Source organism: Semicossyphus pulcher, unplaced genomic scaffold (genome assembly GCF_022749685.1).
Source record: "Semicossyphus pulcher isolate SPU_LCO1_2020_fin unplaced genomic scaffold, fSemPul1.0.p SCAF_14, whole genome shotgun sequence".
Lineage (NCBI taxonomy): Eukaryota > Metazoa > Chordata > Actinopteri > Labriformes > Labridae > Semicossyphus > Semicossyphus pulcher.
In genome coordinates, this window is record NW_027211648.1 from 29,601,915 (window position 1) to 29,625,160 (window position 23,246).

Consider the following 23,246-nt stretch of genomic DNA (forward strand, 5'->3'; position numbering starts at 1 on the left):
TCAACTCATTTCTATATAGCTGTTCAATGCCGCGGCAGGAATGCAGTGCAGTAAAACGCCGTACTGACTATCCTGAACGCCTCTTCAAGAGCCGGAAACAAAACAAGAGTGTCATGTGATTTCTGCTTGTGCCTCTTACTAGTATGTAGCTGTTAGATGTTAAGTCAATTAAAAAGGACCCAAAGAAGGTATGCGAACATTTTTACTGTTTTTATTAGTAACTTTATCATGTATAATTAATTTATCATGAGTTTAACTTCAGCAGTAGGTCACGTCAGTTGATTTTTTTTAGCGGAAGTAACAGTTAGCTAAATATCGCAAGTTAGCTAGCTCATTAGCTATCATGTTAGCCTGCTGTTATTCACTTCGAGGAACCAACAGTTATTTAAACGAACAGTCTAAGTTGCTGAGGACCTTTTACGGATTCATTTGTCTCTCCACAGTTGCTGACCGGCCTGGATAACACTATAAAACGGTGGCCACCATGGCTGATGTGAGTATGGCCCGTCTGTCACCCTCCTTACACTGAGCTCATTCAATTATTTCTCCTTTTCTAACACGAAGATGGAAATAACAATTAGTATGATGTTAAAAGAGTTTTATATAACGCAATGCGATGTGCACAACATTTCGGCTACATACGGCTCTAGTGAAAACTGACACATGTACGTTCATTTGAAATTCTTATAACCTAATGTAATCTTATTTACACCGTATGTAGCCACTGGCACCTGGCCTTTGCCCACTTAAGATGGTCGCTTGTGTCTTTGTCAGTGAGACTCATGCAGAAACTTTATTTATTTTTGTCTAACTTTATTTTCCATGTATCTGCATGTTTTTCTTAACAGGATTTGAAGAGATACCTGTACAAACAGCTGCAGAGGTGTGTATGATTGATTGCATAATGTAATTAAATCTGTTTTCTATGTCACAGTTGCCAGTGAACCATACAGGTTGTATTGGGTTGAGTCCATTATAAATCACTTGTCTTTTCTCCTTTAGTGTTGAAGGTCTTCATGCTATTGTAGTGACAGACAGAGATGGTGTCCCAGTTATTAAAGGTAAGAAACATCTTCTGAAGCCATTGGTCTTCCATATTTTGATTGCAATATGATTCTTGATTAATGGTGGTGATCAGTCGTGCAATTAAGAGTAGCAACAACTCACTGGGTGTAGATTTGTTTTTATTATTAACGTAGCTTCTGCCTCCTTGCAGTTGCCAACGACAACGCCCCGGTCCACGCTCTGAGACCCGGCTTCCTGTCCACTTTCGCCCTGGCCACAGATCAGGGCAGCAAGCTGGGCCTCTCCAAGAACAAGAGCATCATCTGCTACTACAACACCTATCAGGTCTGACACCAGCTGCACACTAATGAGCCCATGTAGCTTAGCCTCCTAAGTGCACATGTAAATGTATAAATGTTTTACACAAACTTTAAACTAAGATACCAAAAAGCTTCTCAGAAATAGTTCAGTTGTCCTGCGAACATGTAAAAGCTGTTTCATCAGTACCAACGTGTCTGTTTTCTTGTGCTGAACAGATCGTGCAGTTCAATCGGTTACCTTTGGTCATCAGCTTCATTGCCAGCAGCAACGCTAACACAGGTAAAATATCTTTCAGTGATCATTGTTTACCTCAGCCCACAGTAACGGCTGTGGTTTCTGAACTTCTCTCACACAGACAGACACACACCTTCAGTCTTTCTCCCTGGATTCTCTCAACATGAGCTAAAGGCTGTGACAACATTGCCTTTTTTTATAAGCTCACTAAAAATCTATATTTTTATACAACCTTTTTTATGCTACTTAACTGTGTGGTTAAAAGGTGAAACAAATATTTTGCATAATACCACTTTTCCAGTACTTTCTCTTGTATGTTATTTATGTAATAATATGTTCTCATCTCACATGTTATTGTCATGTTTGATGCCTGTGCATATTAGCATTTGTTTGCATTTAATTTTAAAGGTAAATGTACTGTATATACATCTGACACAGATAACACTGTGTACAAAAGGCCTGTTATGTTATTAAGTTGTATCTGCCTGCTAGTGTCAGTTTGTGAGATTTCTTGGGGGCAGAGTTTTGCAGGTGATGTCATCTGAAGAAAGTTCAGGTGTTTTGTTTTGCTCTTGTTTTCTGTGCGTCTGTTTGACCGGTAAAGTAACAGCAGTCCTCTGTGTGTCCTCAGGCCTCATCATGAGTCTGGAGAAGGAGCTGGCTCCTCTAATAGAGGAGCTGAGGCAGGTGGTGGAGGTGACATAAACTCCACTGCAGAAACATCCAGATCACACCCTGCTCACTGAATCTCTCTGTCTCTTATGGTGCATTCAAGTCCTGTGGGAAAACATGTCTGCAAGATGTTACAGCCCAAAGAAATGAATATCTCCTGAGCTGTATTCTGTCCATCATGATCCAACTTTCCTGAACACTTTTTGTTCTGTTGATTTCTGTAGAGTTTAGGTTCTCCTCATCAGCATTTTCTCAGCTAAGAAAGAGTTTATCTGTCGAATCAAATGTCGGGAAGTCTGAATAAATGTTTAATTTTTAGCACCTAAAGCTGTTTATCTCTTTTTTTCACTGTTAAACTTTCAATGTAAGAATACACATTGTTCAGTTTGTAGTCTGAAGGTAAAGGTCAATTTCTCTTTAGAGTTTATCCATCCATCCATCATCTATACCGCTTATGAAGTACAGGGTCGTGGGGGGGGCTGGAGCCGATCCCAGCTGTCATTGGCGGGGTTACACCTGGACAGGTCACCAGTCAATCACACATAGAGACAGACAAACTTTCACGCTCTCATTCACACCTACGGGCAATTTAGAGTCACCAATGAACCTGACGAGCATGTCTTTGGACTGTGGGAGGAAGCCGGAGTACCCGGAGGGAACCCACGCATGCACGAGGAGAACATGCAGACTCCACACAGAAAGGCCCACTATGTCTGAACCGGGATTCGGACCTTCTTCGTCATTTTCCATGGAATGAACTCCAGTAATTTTTAGATATTAATTCTTCTCTGCAAGTTGAAACTAACAGTTTAATGCACCAGGGACCCTATTATAAAAGTTTTAAAAAATGTGTTACCACAGAAACAACGAGCTGCAGGAATCCTTTCGTCCCTTATCTCAGGCGAGTAAGGGGAAAAAAGTTAAAGTAAAAATGGAGCTAAAAAAGTGACAGCCTTTTAACTTCAGGGCAGGTGTGCAACATCTGTAGAGAAATCCAAAGATGTTCTTTTTGGAAATTTACTAAGGAGATAAAAGAAAGAGAGCGCGCTCAGAAGCAGCTTTGTGTGAAAGTAATAAAAGAGCAGCCACGCAGGTTAAACCAGTCAGCTACAACTTCCCTTTGGAAAGTGGAAGTGAGGACAGCTTTGCATCTCCTGCACTAAGAGTTTATTTTAGGTTATGTTCCTATTCCATTCTTAAATTATATATCATTGTTTTATTAAGTCTTCTTTTACCTGTCATTTGCTTAATTATCGTGGTATCCGAACAGTAAAGATAGGATCTGTAAGTTAGAAAGCTTCTGTAATCTGAGTCGAGGATTTGATGCCAAGTGCAAATTCTTCCTTTTGTCTGGTGTAATAAGGAAACATAAAAAGGTATTTAAACATACCAGCACAGTGCTCTCTCTTCCTGCTTCATTGTCTTATTGTTGAGTTAAAATAAATAGAGAAAGGTGTCACACTCGATTTTTCGGCTGTGCATCGTAACCAATACGCTGTCAGGGTGACTGAAAACAACGATGGTCTCCTCACTAAATATTTCTTTCTTGTGTACATGTATGCTCTTCATAACTATATTTCACTTATAGAAATCGACATATTACAGTCTCAAAACACAAACTGTAACTTAACGACTTAACGACTTTGTCCAAACTCCACAAAGCTCTTTCAAAATGAAACGTAACACTCAAAACCATGTTCTCTCTTCCTTCCACCAAAACAACACACACAGCTACACTGATGTGATCAATTCAAAACACTTCCATCAGACGTGTTCATAGTTTGGCTTCATGAGGCCACGTTACATATTCAACAAGTGTGTGGACATCAGTTTCCTTTTTCTCGTTTTGGTGAAGTGTTGGGTTTTTTGTTGGGCATCACAATGCAACACAAATGTTACTGTAAGTTGTACGTAGTGTGTAGCAAAACGTTCATCTATGTAAGTACAATGAAACACTACAACAAAAGTAAGGTAACGAGAGATATTTATTTGTTACTGCAATACAAAGTGTTCAGCTGAACTGACAGAATGAAACAGATCACTCTGCATCCCGCCTCTGATCCTGGCCAGGCCAGAGGACCTCATCCACATCGGGGGTGATGTTCTCCCTGGCCAAGCAGCGGCCTCTTTTATACATGACTGAAGTGTTCTTCCAACTGAGTTTGCACACGTGCAACATGAGTGAGACTAACTGGTTATCAGGGTGTTGCACTTTGAAGGGGAGTGTTTCTAGGTGAACAAAGTGAGATTTGCAAAGCTGTGATTTAGAATGATATTAGAGTGAGAACGATGGAATTGTGCTTAAAGTTCAGCTGTTTGGAGTCATGTTGTTGATACATGAGCTTTCAGAATTCGGTGCACAGTTCCAGTTTTTGTGTGTATAAAATGGGGAAAAAGTGTAAACCTCTGAAACAACAACATGCAGGTTAGTAAGTGTGACTGAAATCCTTCTGCAGGAAATACGCAGACAGAAAATAGTCCCTCGACATATTAACTATTTTTCAACAAACATGAGACTCTTAAGAAACTAAGCCTCTCTGTACTAAATAAATATGTCAATAAAACAGGGAGGAGACACATCCACGCTGTCAGCCTCCAGTCAGCACACTCAGAGAAAAGCGTCCCAGTGTGGTTCCTGCTCCAGTTCACTCTTCAGTTCTGAACGCTGCTGCTCATCCAGGTGATGTGACGTCTTCTATAAAGTTGGGGCTTCTTTCCCTCTCCACGTTTCCACGCACGGCTGTCATCGACCTTTCCTGATCTGTGACTGGAGACAAAGAAAGGTTCGCTGAGAATATAATCAGAATGAAACCAGCGTATGATTTAGATTTTAGCCGAGTCACCATAAAAATGCTGCCTTTCCGTAACCTTTAAGTTACAGGGTATTTTAAACTTTGGCCCTACATGAAGACATTTTGTGGTCTAACTGACTAATAGTTACAAAGGTTTGGGAGTTGGTCAAGTAGATTGCCTCATCCTGCAGGGAGGCCAATGGCTGAAACGCCTTTTTGGTAAATCGAAGTGCGTCCACTAAAAGTTCTCAGATTGTTATTCTACAATGTGTGACTACATGACAGAAAGGATCCCTACAGAGATAGACCTTTTTGTTACAGAGGAAGATGATTGTTTTAACCACAGACAGACGTTACATCGCTCTCTGCAAACACACCAGACTCCATTGAGAAAAAAAGCCATTTTGTGTTGCAGAGCACGGGAGTTTCCCCAAACGCTTCGTTTGTGTAACTGCGTGACTTTGGTGTTTGAAAATGTGAGTTTGGCTCTAACACTGAGTTTCTGTCACACACAATAACACAACAATGGTGTGTTTCAGTAATAAGAAGGTTAATGACATATCACGTATCATTTTCTGTGTTGCTTAAAGGAAAATCCTCCCTCAGACACAGACATGATTTACTGTGACTGATTTCTGAATCATCAAGTGTTGTAAGTCTCAACTTCCCCTCAACCTGCCGTCTCTTCTTCTACTGAGCCTCAACTGGAGATTTCCTCTGTTTCCCACAATGCTTTTCACCGTTCCTTCTAAAAGCCAGGACCGTGCTGTATGTCCAGATCCCTCCAGCAAATTATCAATAGTTCTTCAAGTGTTTTCCCCGCCCTGCACTTCACAATATAATGGATTGAAAACAGGCAGTCCTCCAGAAGTTTGTGTTACTGGATAAGAAGTCAAACTTCCTGTCAGCACTGTGTTGAGCAAAAGAACTCACCAGTTTCCACCTCAGGATCTTGATCCACTCGTCTGCTTCCACGCCAGTCTTTGCACAGAGATAAAACGTTCTCTCAGGAAACACCAGGCTGTGGACACAGAGAGATTACGGAGAGTCAGAGAACGGAAGGAAGACTTGTTCATATTTTATTATCTAGTTGTTGTTGTTGTTGTTGTTTTTCATCATGCGTATGTCATGTGTATTCTTAATGTATTCTTAATTAATTCTCATGTGCTTTAATGTTTTTCGTAACTGAGTCTTCCTGTCTGTGTTTTCAGAATGTTTTTTCGTCTTACATGGCTGAGAAACAAATTTCCCCTCGGGGACAAAAAAGTTGAAGTTGAAGTTGAAAGTTGTGTTAACACAACCTGTGAGAACCAATAAGAGGACACTCTTCCTTGTTATTTGCTGACTTGTTACTCCACAGTGTGTCTGGTGGTGGATCCATAACCTTTGTTGAAAAACGGATCTTATAATAAATTAATCTCTTGTTTTAAGCATCATTTTAAAATCCTTTATAGAGTTTAATTTCAAAGTGAGAGTGAGTTAAGTGAACTCAGGTAAAAAGTAGCTCAGGTAAAAAGTACTCAAAGTAAAAGTTACTTAGTTACTTTCCCGCCTCGCTGATTTTTATAATAAACACATCACATGAAGTGAAAGAGGAGGGAGAGAATGATTGCACAGTTGGAACAATGTAAAGGTTTACGTAGTTAACTGAAAGCTTCCTGTGTAATCTGACGCCCTCAGCTCCCAGTTAGAATCAAACCTCAAACCTGTGTGGCCTTGTGTTTACATGTTTAGGTGTAAAACGACGGGAGATGGACCTCTCGTTGTGGAAGCTCTCCTTCTTCGCTTCGGGCTCAGTGAAAATCAACCGGCACTGCTGTTTTGTCGCGATGCACGACACTTTGATCTGATTGGCCTGTTTTTGATGCGATGCATTTGATTGGTGTCTGGTCCAAGTCAGTTTCTTTCTAGCTCCTAATATCTGTCGATAAATAATTTACGGATGGATGTAGAAATGTAGCGAATCACTTTACTTCATTTCAAACACACTTAACTTAAAGTCAAATGACTGACTTTGAAAAATACACAAAAAAGCGCCTCAACTACAGAAACGTGAGTCCTAGTAATTCGTTACTTCCACCTCTGGATACAGTTTGAAGATTAGGCTGAACACTGGAAACAGTTTAGCGTGTCATCATTCTTCCTGTTTATACCAACCATAGAAAGATGACGTTCTGTTCACACAGCACTTCTAAGCTTCACTTCCCTATAACGTGCAAATAATTACAGATCTGTCCAGGAAACTTCATAGACATTATTTTGAAATTAGAAAACCTAAATAAAGAGTTACCCTGCATCGCAACTAATATTGATGTCTTTAGTAGACCATATAAAAGCAGGGGGCGAAGCCTCTTGGGCCCAATCCCAATCTCACAGACTTTGAGGCGCGTTCCCGGTAAGTGTGTGAGTGCTTCGTGCTGTCCCACCGTCTGTGAGCGCTCTGACTGTTCAACATCAAATGACGGACTTTCTGTGAGACTTACCCAGAGTTCATAGCGAACTTGGTGACGTATACAAACGTGATTGTCCAGCCCCTCACTAAATGTAAACAAATATTCATACAGTGAAGTAGTATTCAATAAAGTTTGAACAAAAATAATAATAAATGTAAACAATGCGAGCGTGGACGTGACGGGAACCACAAATACGTTTATCTGCAAGTGACAAAAATTAACTATTCACAAATGATGAACATGAATGCCTTTCTGACTTTTGATTAGTCTGTTAAATAAAGCTGATCTTATCTTTAAATACGTAAACACTGTAAGACACACACATGCTGCAGGTCGGCTTTCTTTCTTATTAGATTTAATGGCCCATCTGGTTTCCAAGCAACGTGTGACGCCGTGATAGTGCCTAAAACCTGTATTCTTCCTAATGTCCAGCAGGGGGCGACTCTCCTGGTTGCAGGAATTATATAGAAATCGGCTAGAAAATGGTCCTTCTCTCTTGATTTATTCCCTCAGTAAGCATTTTCTAAATGACTTTATGGTCTCAATCTCTAGTCTCAAGTCTTCAACACAGCAAGACGTTCACTTAGTCAATGATGCTCCTATTTAGAGTCACAGAGACCATAAAGCAGGGGAGGGTTTAGGGCGGGGCTACCTGTGATTGACAAGCTGCTGCCACTGCAACCTGTCAATCAGGATAGAGGCGTAGCGATACGTATCCACCCTCTTACTTTAAGCTAAAATAAAAACCAAGAAGAGGACCACCAAAATGCCAAACTGGAAGGTTCAAACCAGCAGTCACAAAACTGACATCAGTTGAATTTCAGGCCCTAAATATTCACCCTAACAGAAAAGAGAGACATAAAATCTGGGTGCTAACATGTAGAAAGTTTAAATTTTGTGGGGTTTTCTCGCCTGACACTCACTTCAGGAGAAGTGAACACAGCTGATACTGCAGACTCATTCCTGCTGGATGAAATAAGAAGTGAAGGAAGAGATTAAAAATCAGAATCAGCACTTCCTGTTTGACCTGTGCGGTGTTTTTGTAGCACTGTGTAAAAAGGGTTCAGTGGTTGTAAACTCTGTGAAGCCACTCCCGCCTGTCAGCTCGCTATAACTTCTCCTTCCCTCCTGTTTCTTTCTGATGTTTCACGGCTCTGACTTCCTCTTTTTCAAATATCACAGATGTCAGATTTTGCTACTCTGGGGAAGTACAGACGTGCCCAACACCCACCGCGAGGCTGTGTTGTGAAAGATCAGAAATATTTTTACTTTTTCATTTAACATGTCAGATAAGAGCAAAATAAATTCCTATCACGTCTTTCGTAAATCCAAGCTGACATACTGATACAATATCTTATTTCGTTTGAGGACAAGAAAAGCAAATATTTGCATTCATATGCTGCCTTTTATGGTGCTAAAGGTCACCTTACAGTAAACCTGTGGACGAGGGGACGGCTGTCTTCAGAGCCACGATGTTTGTTGAGTTATGGGCGGCACATCAACAGAAGGCAGTACAATAATTTAATGAGATCAGTGCGTAGTTTTGTTTTATGTTCTTGGCAAACTTAAGAATAAAAGTTGTGTAATTGCTGCGACTGCGTTGCCTCTACAACAGCCTAAAGCAAAAAGAAACAAGCTGATGTTCCTTCACTTTAAATAAAGAGTAGGGCTCGTATTAAAGGATGAGACAGAAACGTGGAGTTGGGTTTATAGTGAGAATCTCGGTGCTGATGTCTGAGTGTTCATCACTCACCAGAAGCAGTTGACTTTGTCCTGAGAGTAGTCAAACTGGACAGCAGAGCAGGCTCTCAGGTCCAGGGTTTTAATGGGCTCCTCACTCTGCAACACAGACAATCCACAGCTTACAAACCAAACCAACATCATAGAACTAATGTAGGCAAATTGTTCTGTCGCCTGGTGTTTCCTGTGCCTGGGCCGAGAAGTTGCACTTGAACACACCACAACGTCTGCAGCCAACAGCTAACTAGCAGGTAGGTTTTGTGCATTTGTCAGAGAAAATAACTCTCCATACCCGGGGCTGGCGGTGGCATGCATACAAACTTTACACTCCTGCTCACCCCTCAGACAGTTTTGTTATTAAAAATTAAAATGTCACGAGGTTTATCAGTCATGGTGTTTAGCTCGTGAAAGAAAGAGTTCGCTCACTTTTGCGCCTTTGACAGCCAATCAAAAAGCTGCAGACAAGGGCCCACTATACTGCCAAAAGTGCAGGGCATTTAATACAATTGCACAAAGCCTCTAACTCGAATCAAAAATACTAAAGTGAAGTTGTAGGAGCGCGCATGCAGCTCAGAGACTCACCATTTTGTCTTTGAAGTATTTGAGTTCATGTCTGTTGACTGTGAACCACCTCTGCTTCCAGTTCTGCACAAAGATTTAAAAGTGGATTTATTTTTATTTGACCTCAGTCTGAAACACATGTTTTCAAATCAGATAACATTGAGAACTACAAAAACAGAAGTACAGCTGAAAACATTGTTCCTCAGACATGGTGAGCTGTGACTGCCTCCTACCTTCACTATTGCTCCCTGTTTCACCAGATATCCTTCCTTTGTGCCCAGCTGAAAAAACAGGAAGACGGTTTATTATAATACATTTATTGAAGTATTAACTTTCAAAAATAATTCTAATTTATTATAACTTGGGTCTCTGCCAAAATTATCTCCCGGAAACCAAAATGGGACGGCCATATTGCCAAACTTGAGGCTTGAAAACTGTAGTCCACAAACCAAAGGGTGTCGTCATAGAAACACTCCTTCTCTACAGGCTAAGGGTTTAGCTGACAACCAAATACTTCAGTGAGTAGAATGTTCATCTTACAACTTAAAAATCAAAGCAAAAAAACTGTATTTTGCTCAGCAAAGTTTGCTGGAAGTTGTTGTACCGACGGTGCGTTGGGCACCAGGTCGTTCTCCGTGCGTCCCGTCTGTATCGCTGTGTGAACTCGCACAGACTCGTAGATGGACGGCTCCTCCACACGCCACGGGTACGGACACTTCAGCACGATCAGGGTTCCTGGTTCAGAGAGGGGATTTTATAAAACTGAACAACAAAATACAACACAACACACATATGAGTAGAGAACTCAAAACAAAACTGGTGCGTGTCGTAATATTAAAAAATATGTCATGCGTGCACGATGCAGCACTGAAAAGCAAACAAATGAGTGTGTTGTAGATTATAAACTCTCTTTTTATACCTCCGGCTGACAGCTGGCCTCGACACCACTTGACTGTTTCTGTTTAACCCAGAACTCTCAGTTACTTAATGACTTCCTGTTTTGTTTGACAGATGCAGTAAATGGCAATGGCAAATCTGACATCAAAATTAAAGTCATAAAATCTGCAGTGGATGTGAGAAGAATCCTGCTGTGAAGCCATTTATTAAGAACAAGTGCCAATCAGTCAGTGTCACGAGAGTGTCCCAACATGCTTAAAGACAGCCTCCACTGTCGTTGTATCTTAAAAATCTGCAGGATTTAGTCCCGCCCTGTTGCACTCAACCCATTTCTGAATAGCAGTTTGCATTTCGAGCAAACAGATCCAGTTTAGATTGTCAGCCAAACCTGTTGCAGTCTACTGCGAGACACTGGAGCACCCCAGGGCTGTATGCTCGGTCCCCTCAAGTTTGCTGGTGATACCACTGTAATTGGCCAGATTATAAAATGCGATGAGGATTCACACAGGGAGGATACCAACAATCTTGCAGAGTGGTGCAAAGACAACAACCTGCTGCTAGACGCCAACAAAGCTAACGAGCCCGTCATTGATTTTAGGAAAAAGCAACTGTCGGGGGAGCTGAGGTGGAGTAGGCGGATTGTTTTAAGTCCCTGGGATCAGCTATGTTGATGCTTATCCTATTATATTTTGATAACTACTGCCTTTTTCTCCTCGAGCATTACCAGGATTTGTAGCCGGAAGTCTGCTACAGCAAATGGTTTCTATTATAACTTAAATAAACAGTCATCTTTGCCATGAAAGCACTGGCCCAGAAAGAGAGCCAACAGAGCTATAGGTTGTTTGACTGTGTGAATTTCTCCGTACCTGTGTCACTGCCGAGCAGAGGCTGGTTTGCGAAGTGGTTGACGAAGTCTTGAAGGTTCCGAAATTCATTAAACCCGAATATGTAGCTGCTGTCTCTGCGTGTCACGTGAAAATGTTTGACTGAGTTCTTCGCCCTGTGTGAAAAATTAAACAACATTTTAAAGTCATTTACAACTTTTATCTACACAGTGCACTGAATGACATAATGGAGACACATATTTACAGGCTATAAATATATATATGTATAAATATAGATATGTATATATATAACAGGCTGACTAACCTGACAGACAGGGCGAAGCAGCTCGGTCCCTCATTGCTGTTTCTCAGGAGATAACTTCCATCAGTCCCGTTGGACAGGAGGAGGGCCTCTGCAGCGTGACGGGACAGGTCATAGTGGTACCACCTGAAACAAAATCAATAAGTCAAACCTGTAACTCAACACTACGGTCAACAGAGGTTTAATTCTTGTGGGGGATAAAAAGTAATGGTGACCTTCTTTGGCGAAAACATGGTCACTACACCCGCATGATCAAACACATTCTCCTCTCCTGCTACCTATTGGGTGTCGGGTTTTGTGCTTTGCTTGTTGTGTGATTTGCTGGTCCTGAGTGAGTTGCTGGTTTTGTGATTTGCTGGTTTTGTGATCTGCTTGTTCTCTGCTTTACTTTGTTTTTATTGGCTGTCAAAGCACTTTGTAAACTCTTGTTTTTAAAGGTGCTGTATAAATAAAGTTATTATTATCAGATAACGGGATCTCTTCAAATATCACGATTTAATAGCTCTTACTATTTACAGAGTATAATATGTATTTACTGACCAGCCTAAGCAGGAAGGTGTCAGAAATGTGGAACAAACCTCAGACTGTAAGACAGATGCAAAGGAAACTAGTAACAGGATGTGAAAGTCCATAATTTGCATTTAGATTTGCTGAGAATGTGTAAAAAGTACATTGAAGCGCACGGCTCAGGAAAAAGGACAGTTTCTAAAGGAAAAGGAAATTAAAAGTACTTTTATATATTTTTATTTGGATAGTTGTTAAAGTCAAAGTTTACACTGAAAACTGTCACCTCTGTGTTTAACTGTGTCCACTACAAAGATCTCATAGTGACATACGACACCGTCACTACTGATAGAAGTCAATGATGCAGAGAAACCAAACCTGTCTGGAATTCTATTAGCAGCATTATCTAGATGGTTCTCAACTGGTGGGTCGGGACCCAAAGCTGTTTTCAGTGGGTCGCTGATGTGTGCGTGTAGTTTATTCGGCACTCACAGGATCAAGTTAAACTGACTTTAATGTGGGTCACAAAAAGTAAAGTCAGTTTTACTTGATCCTGTGAGTGCCGGAGCTTTTTGTTTTTTCTGGATTTCATTTTCTGCCGTGCACCCGAAACTTATTTTTGGAGTTGTGCGCGCTGCCACTGCTGTATCCATGCGTGTAGTTTATTCACACTCCATGTATTCACTAATTTGATCATTTCCTACAGTTAGATTCCTAAAACTGCTACCTGTTGGTCATTTTGCTCGACTATCATACAGTTGTGTTTTGTGATGTTGACATACTGTGATGTTTTGTTTCATCTCACGTCCAAACTGTAACATACTTTGTTAGATGAGTAGTTAAAGTGGTTGAAAAGTTTCAGAAATGTAATTATTTCTCAATAAGGAAGTGGTGGTGGGTCCTGAGGTTAGACCAGTTGAGAACAACTGACCCAGAAAATATGTATGTTAAATATGCATGAAGATATCAGATATAAAGATACGTATAAAACACCATCTTTCTATAAAAATAAATATACAAGAAAAAGAGTAGCTTACGGTCTAGACCTGCTCTGAGATAACTTCAGTTATAATTTGTCTCTATATAAATAAAAAAAATAATTGATTGATTGTTTAATTTCTGGACTTTTAAATCAATATTACAGTTTTTCTACAGCTAAGTGTAGTCTTTGGAAGCGTAAGATGATTTGTGCCACAATTCATTCAACGATATCTTTATATACATGAGGGGCAGAACATCAGGCACACCTCAAAACATGTAACATAAAATTAGAATCAGACTGAGGTCACTAAATAAGATTTGGATCTTGTCCTTTTCTCACAGTAACCATCAGAACCCTCATGACATTCATTTAAACTAATTTAATTTTAATTAATTCTGCCTGTATATAGGTCAGTGACAAACGATTTCCTTGTTATTTAGGCTACTCTTTTTATATGCAAACCGTGAAACTAATTTGATATTCTATTCACGTAATTTCTCTGTCACAATCATATCTCCAAATAGGTCACGACCCATTTACAACAGAGACATGCTAAGAATTTATGACACTGTAATGCCAAGGAATTAATTATTACTATTGGTGAATTAAATAATGCCGATTTTTTTCCCTGACAGTCTACAGTTTTGTTCATACTGTGACATTGGTTCTTTAAAATGTTCGTGAATAAGTAAGAATACTTTTAATTGCATGATTTTGGCACGAAGTCTGGTACAGGTATTTGGGCTCGTGACTCGCTTGCCTCTGGCAGAGCAGCGAATTGTTTTCAACAACAGGTGAAACGGCAAGTAAATCCTTAAATGATAATATTAATTACAGTCCCGATAATCAATTCAGTGTTACCCCAGAGTCTCCAGCTCGTCGCTCATGTCCTCTGTGGACGTGTCGCTGTAGAAACTCATCCCTGCGTCCCTCCCGTGAGTCAGTGCCTGCAGGTTTGAGCTCAGACCGACCAAGTGCAGCTGCGACACAGAAGTGAAAGCTGTTACTTTGAGTCAGACACGCCTTAGAGGAAGTAAGTTCAACTGTGTTATTGTGATTACGATGTAATCTGGGTGTTTTGCTTTTCCATCCATGCGTGGACAGGTCTGAATTTCCACAACACTAAACACCTGGTTAGAAAGAAACCCCCGAGGACTGCACATGGCTGTTATTTTTACCTTTCTGTATAATGAACCAAGAGGTTAACTGTAAATAGATTCATTTATAGAAGTACGTTGCCCATAGCGCCTGAGTGATGAAACTGAAATTGGTTGACAGATCTGAAAAAAGCCTTCATAACTTAGTTTGCACAGTACAGAAGAGGTCATGTGTGAAAAACACATTTGGGTTCTGACTTCAAAAAGTTGAATAAATTAAAAATTCATTATTACAACTCCAGTTTGTTTGAATTTTTTTAGACAAAATCTGAGATTCAACTTGAATAAAAATAAAAAAGAGCTCTAATTAAAACAAGGTTCAATATAAAAACCAAGAACGTTTTAATTATGAGTTTAAAGAACTCATATGGTTTTTAAAATTATTAGTAGATAGAACAATATAAATAGGAAAAAGAAAGTTATATAGAACAGCAGTGGAACAATAAAACATAGATAAGGTATCTGAATAAGCTATAACAGAAAGGGAATAGGAGGATAAGTTAGATAAATAATTAACATGACTTATGTAATCAGTAATTTGAGCACACATTACAAGGACAATACAAGATGTGAACACGTTTATTGCTTTGTCTTCAAAAGTACAAAGAAACAGAAGTATGTATCTTACATCCATTAAAAAAAAACCTGATATAAAAATCCTCATCACTGTGTGCAGTTTAGTTTTAAGGCTTCCCGTTATTGGCTGGCTCATGATGTAGTTTAGTCGTGTTTGTCATGTACAGACCATAGACTGTATAAAAAGATGGACAACATGACAGCTCCCTAAAAGTGGAGCCAAACCCTCTCTATCGCCCCCTGCTGACTGGCTGCAGTATAGCTCATAAAGCCCGCCTCCTCCATGTTAACAGATGGGACATGAGTCAAACTATAAAATCAAAATACATTTTTCTCCAACATGGTTTCTGTCATTATAGTTAGTTCTTATCATGCTGATTTATGTCCAAGTGACAAGTTTACTTTTAATTAGTTATTTGATGCTGTAAAAAGGGGGTGTGGCCTCATGATTGACAGCTCTGTGGACAAATGGGGCTCCTGCAGAGTTCTGTTCCCGAGTAGCAGAGTAGAGGAGGAACGGCGAGAGGAGACGTCACTAACACTAACACTACAGTCATTGAACTTTCCATAAGCGTGAATATCTGCTTCAGACCGACACAAGAAGCTGTTCTGTTGTTAAATCAGCCGACGCGCTCTTTTCAATAAGTTAAATGTGTGTTTTGGTGAGCGGAAGGGGCCTGACGACATTGCTCCACCTGCCGGTCTATACTGCACACTCTCTGGCTCCGAATGACGTCACCAGAACAAGATGGCAGCGCCCACCGCGACAGTATTTTGGCTTTGTCCGTCTTTTTATACAGTCTATGGTTCAGACGTAAACTGCAGCTGTGGTTGAAAGTTGATAACAGTAAATAAATAAAACTAAACAAGATTGAGTCAGTATGACTCAGTGATTCATCTTCCATTCACCCCCAGCCGACCTCGTCTGAGAGAACAGCCGAGCAGGTAAACAAAATCAGGCCGCTCGTAGTGACATCTCGACACAGTGCCCTGGCTTCACAGGACTGTAAACACTTTGAACCCATCAGACACATCCAGTGTTTGTTCATCATCACACAGTGTCAGTTACACATTAAAAACATGTCAGAGTTAATCGCTCCAAAGCAGGACTGGGTTAGAAACAGGAGCTAATGAGACCCAGCAGACGTGCAGGTGCAGCTATGGCTCTCTCCAAATAATCAGGTTGTTGCTTCCTGGTCCCGTCAAAACACAGGTTGAAGACTTTGTTTGTGTTGGAGGAACAGCAACCTCTTCCTGTTGTGTGCCAGAAATCTTTTGGCTACAGCCACACTGCAAGCTCTTTTCCAGCTTAGCAACAATTTTAACAAAGTGGATAAGAACCAGAGACGGTTAGAAGGGACGTGGCCTGCCCCTTTATAAGAGAGAGATAACATTCACTCATATCAGGAGGTGAACTTCGCCCTTCTTCAAGACCTCTCTCTGGGTCAGGAACACATGCTTTTGTGACCTAGCAACACAGATATCACTTTTCTCTACTGGGGCCGATGTTGCTTTCAGTCCGGATAAACAACATTTTAAAGTAATTAAAATGTGAAATAATGGATTTAAGGCAAAAACTGGAGGATAACAAGTGTTTCTTTGCTAAAACATGCTACTTTTGTTATTATAATTAACCGCTCCTGGAGGAGAAAAAGAGCAAAAGCTGTGTGCTTAATATTTGCTTTTCTTCAAGGAAATTTGACAAAGAAAACATCGTGTTAGCAGCAGCTCCACACATGGTAACTGTACCCTCGAAAAAACGAGAGGATTAGCTTCTCCTCAGCCTTTGTTAACAACTTGATATCAGAAGTCCCGCCCATTCTTGATTTTCATCGGTCAGTGAGGGAGAAGCGACATTGACGAGCGTGAACTATTTTCAACTGAGCACACAGAGACGAAGTACAGCTGCACAGCGTTGTAGCGCTGAGGGCGCTGAGCTGAGTGGTTTTGTGTAGAGGTTAAAAAAAACGGCGTTTGAGGACACGGGGCTTCCTGTTGCTCTCTTTCTCCTCCTCCTGTAAATAGTTGTGATCATGTCATCTAGAAAGATATCATTGACTGTTTTGAGTATTTCTGCCCCCTTGTGGTCAAATATCCCTTTCCTCGGCACGATCAGTTTATTTATGACTGTTAGAACTCTGACACTCTTACTCATCTGAAAATAAACCAGTAAGAGTGATAGGAGCACAAGAGCCAGGAATATGAGGCCTGCTACTTCGCGGTCCGAGTGTCATTAAAAACCTCATCGTCATATATGAGAAATTAAATACAATACAATCACTTTCAGCTGCAGTGTGAATGGAGCTCTGATGGTGCGCATCAATCCTGCAGATTTCATGCCACATCCAGCCTGGCTGGCTCACAATCACCAGCAGAGGCCTGTCTGATTCATTTATGCTCAAAGATGAGCAAGCTGATGATTTTGTGATGTTATAAAACACCTGTAAAAATAGTTTTGTCTCTTCATTTTGGAAATGGTGGTCATGTTTCACAGCTTCTGTTCCCATGAATGCTTGAAGAGGTATTTCAGCCGTCTGATTCTCTCAGTAAGCTCATCATGTCCACGTTCCAGTTAAGGTGTTTCAGTCTCAGAGTTCTTTGGCTGTTGACAAAGTGAGCGGTGCTTCAGCAGAGAATACAAATATCTGTGGAGTCAACAGTCTTTCTCTCGCTGTCAGGGTCGTACATGATGTGACCTGGAGGGATGCAGCTCTCAGCTCGTGTGTGTGTGTGTGTGTTGATGGAGGTCAGGACACCACTGATGCTGAGCTGGGCTCCAGGCCGGGGTTATCCGCAAACACCGGCACACTGGTGACCGGGGAGCGGTTCAGGTTCCAGCGCTGCATCCTCCTGCGGTACTTCTCTGAATCCTCTTCGTCCGTTTGAGCTGATTTCAGAGCAGCAGAGGAGTGGAAGGAGTTGTGCAGAGCTCGAAACAACAGCCTGCAGAGGACAAATAACAGTGTAAGTATCAGTACCTGCAGACCACAGAGGTTTACGTCTTGTTCCTAATGGCTTAAATTTTCTGATGATGTTTCTTTCTTCCACAGGAACCATATTTGGTGCTCTTGTACGTTACATATTTTGGTAGTGTTGAAGGAGCTCAGTCTAACATGAGCCACTGAGATGGTTGATCCAGGAGTGACCTGGCCGACGCACTAGGTTTGCTGTTATCAGTAAACGAGTCTGTGTTTGGTTGTTACAGAAACAGACAGCCAGACCGGACTGCAGTAAAACTGTTCATTTATTAAATCCCGTAGTGCATCCAGACAGAAAATCAAACAAACTCCAAAGTGACTTTGCGATATAGAGGTCAAAAACCATTCGCCCTTCTGGGATCACACACCTGACCTTGTCTTTCCTGTAGCTAAGGAGTCCTGTGAAACGTATCTAAAAGCTGCTGGTGAAACCACGGTAACCACTGATAGCGGCGAAAAAAGCTTTGCATGTCTACACCAGCAGCTGCTTGGCCCACACGCTCCAGCTGGCAATCAATGATGGTTTCAAGGCTGTCCCTAACCCAGAGCGCATCGTGGCAGCGCCTAGTCGCCTTGTGGCACATTTTCACCACAGCGACCTCTGATGGCACGCTCTCCACCTGAAGCAGGGTCAGATGGCCCTCCCACAGCACAGCTTCATCCAGCGTAGTTAAACCCGCTGGAACTCCGTTAATGAAATGTTTGTACGCCTTGTTGAACAGAGATGGGCAATCGGCCGTCCTCTCTGACCGCTCTTTCTCCAGCCGCAGTAACGCGCGCACACTGGAGCTCCAGGATGAATACTGGAGGGATATGGAGGAAATCACCCCCGTGCTTAAGTCCTGCAGGTGGCAACAACTGCCATATGTGGCGAGCAGACAGTCTCCCTTTCCATTGCTGATTAGGCCACACCACCAGGTGAGCAATGGAAAGGGAGACCGTCTGCTCGCCACATATGGCAGTTGTTGCCACCTGATTGATTCCATTGTGCAACTTTTTGTGACGTGGGGTTCTCAGGTTAGTTACCAACAGCTGTGGAGTGTAACAACAGACAGCAGCCAAGATCCGTGTGTTGGATAAAAAGATACAAGATATTGTGTGAGGGTTGGACACAGTTATTGAACCCTCTGACTTTAATAAAACTAAATTAAACATGAAGTGCGTATTTTATCAAATGCCCACCGAGACAGCAGGATACTGGCTCTGACTGGGTGAGGACAACTCGTGTGTTTGACTGAGCTTGATTGTGTTTATATGTACACAGCATGCATGTCTGTGTATCTGCATGTGGGTGTGTGTACCTGGGTAACAGAGCCGTCACTGTAGTGAGAGCACACACGACGTAGAAAAGAGGCTGGGACATCTGGAGTGTTTCTACCCCCAGAGGGTTGGTGGGGGGGCTGCAGGTCACACAGATCACACTGAAGAACAGCACGAAGCCGAAGTAGAAAACAGCACTGAACGCCAGCACCAGCATGTGGATCCACGTCTGCAAGACAGCACAGAGGGATTAGACAACGTCTGCAGAACAAGGGAGCGAGAACAAAGCGTAGCGGTGTGTCTGACCAGAGTGTGGCTCTCGATGACTTGGTGCAGCAGGATGATGAGGAGCGCTGAGGCGTTGATCGGAGAACCAAAGGACAGAACCCCGACGTCTGATCCTGCCAAGGCCTGAGAGAAAGATGTGGACAGGAAGCTTAATTATAACACATGAAGTAAAACTATTGATAGAACAGAAATGATCTGAGGCAGTGCACTCACAAAATAAGGCACGAAGAAGCAGACAAGGCTTTGGTAAAACGCATCCACGACTGTGAGCCAGAACACGGAGGGGACATACACCTGCAGGGAGACAGGATTCATCTGTTAGTCCTTCTAAACAATGTTTGTAAGGGACGCTGAAGTGCTGTAGGAAATGTTTGACACCATAAATACATGAACAGAAGCAGAAGAGGCTCTGACTGCATGTTTTGAAAGGGCAGATTTGTGTGTGTGTGTGTGTGTGTGTGTGTGTGTGTGTGTGTGTGTGTGCAGTCACCTTAGAGGACCGCGTGTCCTGGTAGAGCTCGGGCAGCTCCATCAGAGTGTCCGCAGGCGTGTCTTTGTCCAGGACGCCGTAGATGAGAGGAGGAACGGAGGTGAAGAGCAGGTTGAAGAGGATGAGCACCCACGAGTTGGACATGACGCTCCCAGAGAAACCACAGAAGAACTGGTACCAGAACAGCAGGTTCACATACATCTGCGCACACACACACACACACACTTTTAATTGTTTCACTCAGACAGCAGCTAAATCAGGTTTCCTGATCCCTACAATTTAAAACAGATGTAAATTAAACGTTTCTGATACTCTGTTTGCAAAAAGAGAGTATCAGAAGCAATATATCGTTTAAGCTGCACAATTAAAGCTGTGCTGTGTGATTTTCAAGTCCTGATTTAAGAGTGTAAACTTCACTGATTAATGATCACGGGACTGATACAGTAAATATTATAGCTGGAATGAAAGTGAACCTTTCTATGCACCCTGACATGCAGCTACCTGACTCTGCAAAGTTACTCAGAGGTCCGATTCCTCAACAGGAACATCACAATCTGCTCCGCTGGTGAACTCTTTAATAACACTATTTTTAACCCCAAGCTTTGTTTTCTGCGTTATATTTGAGAAAGGATTTTATTTAAATGTATACGTTGAAACTAATTATGACCACAGACAGGTGAAGTAAATAACATTGATAATCTCGTTACAGTGGCTCCTGTCAGGTGGTGGGATATGTTAAGCAGCAGGGGAACATTTAGTCCTCAAAAGTTGACGCGTTGGAAGCAGGAAGAATGGCCAAGTGTAAGGATGTGAGTGACTTTGACCCATTCGTCCAGCCATCACAGTTTGTCCCTTGTCAGATCATCTCCAAACCTGCAGCTCTTGTGGGGTGTTCCCGTCTGCAGCGGTACCAAAAGTGGTCAAGGAAGGAAAACCAGTCAACCAGCGACCCATTGATGAGTGTGGGGAGTGAAGGCTGGCCCGTGTGACTGATCCAACAGAAGAGCTGCTGTAGCTCAAACTCCTGAAAGAGTTAATGCTGGTTCTGATAGAAAGGTGTCAGAACACACAGAGCATCTCAGTTTGTTGTGCTGTGTAGCTGCAGACCGGTCAGGGTGCCCATGCTGACCCCTGTTCACCGCTGAAAGCGCCTACAATGGGCATGTGAGCATCAGAACTGGACCACGGAGCGATGGAAGAAGGCGGTCTGGTCTGATGAATCACGTTTTCTTTTACATCATGTTAATGGCCGGGTGCGTGTCTTACCTGGGGAAGACATGGCACCAGGATGCATTATGGGAAGAAGGCGAGCCGGTGGAGGCAGTGTGATGCTTTGGGCAATGTCCTGCTGGGAAACCTTGGGTCCTGCTGTTCATGTGGACGTTACTCTGACACGTACCACCTACCTGAACATTGCTGCAGACCAAGTCCACCCCTTCATGGAAACAGTATTCCCTAATGGCAGTGGCCTCTCTCAGCAGGATGATGCGCCCTGCCACACTGCAGACATGGTTCAGGAATGGTTTGAGGAACAACGAGTTCAAGGTGTTGACTCGGCCTCCAGATTCCCCAGATCTCAATCCAATGGAGCGTCTGTGGGATGTGCTGGACAAACAAGTCCGATCCATGGAGGCCCCACCTCGCAGCTTACAGGACTTAAAGGATCTGCTGCTCACGTCTTGGTGCCAGATACCTCAGCACACCTTCACAGGTCTGGTGGAGTCCATGCCTCGACGGGTCAGGGCTGTTTGGTGGCTAAACTTTATGTTTGACACTAAGAGAGACAGAGTAGAGCTGGTAAAGGATTCTCACCACATTCTTGTAGAAGAAGTAGAGGATCATGTTTGCCAGTCGAGAGTAACACCAGCGGCCGTGGACCAGCAGCAGCTTACTGAGGTGTTTGAACCTGGAGATGGCGAAGTCGCTGGACATCACAGCCTGATGGGCGATACACAGAGACGAACAGCGTTGATCGATAAAAACATTAGAAAATCAAAAAAATACACAAACAAAACAACAGTTTACAGAAACAGAATATAGTTCAGTGCTTTATTTGGAGCCTACGAAGGAACCAAAGATCCCCTCCTGTTGTATTCTATGTAGTACCGCTGTAAGGATGAATCATTACCTGCATGCCCTCCTGACCAGATATCCCGATGCCCACATCAGCAACCTGGATCATGCTCACATCGTTTGCTCCATCACCTTCATGAACAAAACAAAACCACATTTACACCACAAGTAACGCAGCACAGAAAAATATACAAACTAAATAAAGGTTTGTTTTCTTTCCATCAAAAAAAGTCTTGAGTCCTCACCCACAGCCAGAGTCATGACGCCCAGCTGGTCCCGGATAAACTGCACCACCTGGCTCTTCTGCAGCGGCGTGGACCTGCAGCAGATCACCGCCTTGCATCTGCAGCTCAGCTCCAGGAAGCCGCTCTTCAGCTCCTCCGTCAGGGCCAGGTCCAGCGTGCGGCCGTCTATGACCAGGATGAAACCGGTCCCGCTGTCCGAGGAGGATCCCCCATGATTCCCTGCTGCTGTCACTCCAGTCAGAGCGTCCTCACCGCGCTGCACTTCATGCCTGAGCTCCCCAAGAAGAGCTGCACACACTTCCTGATGGAGAAAAACAGAAGTACTGTCATGTCGAGACAACATTTTTCATCCACCACGGTTACTTTTTGAGAAAGGATTCTAAACACTGAGTTTAAAAACATCTCAACTATTCTACGTCCAACAACAGAGCTACAACTCGTCCGCCCCTGACCTTGCTTTCACAGCTGGCAGTCAGCAGCTGGTCGTTGGGTCGGAGGAGTTTGCAGGCGTAGGCGATGTTGATGGCCGTCTCCTTCTTGTCCCCAGTGAGGACCCAGACTTTGATCCCAGCCCTCTGCAGAGCTTCGATCGTCTCTGGAACCTCCTCCTGCAGTCTGTCCAGAATCCCTGTGGTACCTGAACACACACACTGGCACCTTAACTTCCTCGCTCTGACACAGCAGCATGTGTGATCTGCAGTGAGCGCCTCTCATACCCAGCAGTGTGAGGTTTGTCTCCAGCCTCTGAGCCGAGTCCAGCAGCAGCTCCTCTCGGTTCTCGATGCTGCTCTCTGCCAGCAGCTGCCTCTTCAGCCACACCTCGTACTCCTCCTCCTCCAGGACCTGCACACGCACCAAACACAAGATTTAAG

At 42.7% G+C, this 23,246-nt stretch overlaps 3 protein-coding genes across 3 annotated transcripts in view; 1 reads left to right on the forward strand and 2 right to left on the reverse strand.

The window, feature by feature from the left end:
• Positions 1 to 98: 98 nt before the first annotated feature.
• Positions 99 to 2,559, forward strand: lamtor3 (late endosomal/lysosomal adaptor, MAPK and MTOR activator 3). The gene is made up of 7 exons (XM_069662086.1): positions 99 to 188; positions 444 to 493; positions 849 to 883; positions 1,003 to 1,061; positions 1,217 to 1,350; positions 1,542 to 1,605; positions 2,192 to 2,559. The coding sequence occupies exons 2-7, from the start codon at positions 485 to 487 to the stop codon at positions 2,263 to 2,265; spliced, it is 375 nt and encodes a 124-aa protein (XP_069518187.1). The 5' UTR covers positions 99 to 188; positions 444 to 484; the 3' UTR covers positions 2,266 to 2,559.
• Positions 2,560 to 4,216: 1,657 nt separating this feature from the next.
• dapp1 (dual adaptor of phosphotyrosine and 3-phosphoinositides) lies at positions 4,217 to 14,268 on the reverse strand. Its single transcript, XM_069662057.1, has 9 exons — positions 14,169 to 14,268; positions 11,825 to 11,947; positions 11,542 to 11,675; positions 10,383 to 10,513; positions 10,012 to 10,059; positions 9,800 to 9,862; positions 9,231 to 9,316; positions 5,958 to 6,045; positions 4,217 to 4,999 (listed from the first exon to the last, which is right to left on the reverse strand). The coding sequence occupies exons 1-9, from the start codon at positions 14,225 to 14,227 to the stop codon at positions 4,976 to 4,978; spliced, it is 756 nt and encodes a 251-aa protein (XP_069518158.1). The 5' UTR covers positions 14,228 to 14,268; the 3' UTR covers positions 4,217 to 4,975.
• Positions 14,269 to 15,027: 759 nt separating this feature from the next.
• Positions 15,028 to 23,246, reverse strand: part of atp10d (ATPase phospholipid transporting 10D) — a 32,798-nt gene continuing 24,579 nt past the window's right edge. Inside the window, exons 14-23 of the mRNA XM_069661152.1 lie at positions 23,091 to 23,217; positions 22,827 to 23,011; positions 22,375 to 22,675; positions 22,185 to 22,261; positions 21,869 to 21,994; positions 20,057 to 20,257; positions 19,780 to 19,860; positions 19,585 to 19,689; positions 19,320 to 19,507; positions 15,028 to 17,983 (exon numbers count right to left, since the gene is read on the reverse strand). Coding sequence (XP_069517253.1) covers positions 17,788 to 17,983; positions 19,320 to 19,507; positions 19,585 to 19,689; positions 19,780 to 19,860; positions 20,057 to 20,257; positions 21,869 to 21,994; positions 22,185 to 22,261; positions 22,375 to 22,675; positions 22,827 to 23,011; positions 23,091 to 23,217 — 1,587 coding nt within the window. The 3' untranslated portion in view covers positions 15,028 to 17,787. The remainder of the gene's footprint in view (positions 17,984 to 19,319; positions 19,508 to 19,584; positions 19,690 to 19,779; positions 19,861 to 20,056; positions 20,258 to 21,868; positions 21,995 to 22,184; positions 22,262 to 22,374; positions 22,676 to 22,826; positions 23,012 to 23,090; positions 23,218 to 23,246) is intronic.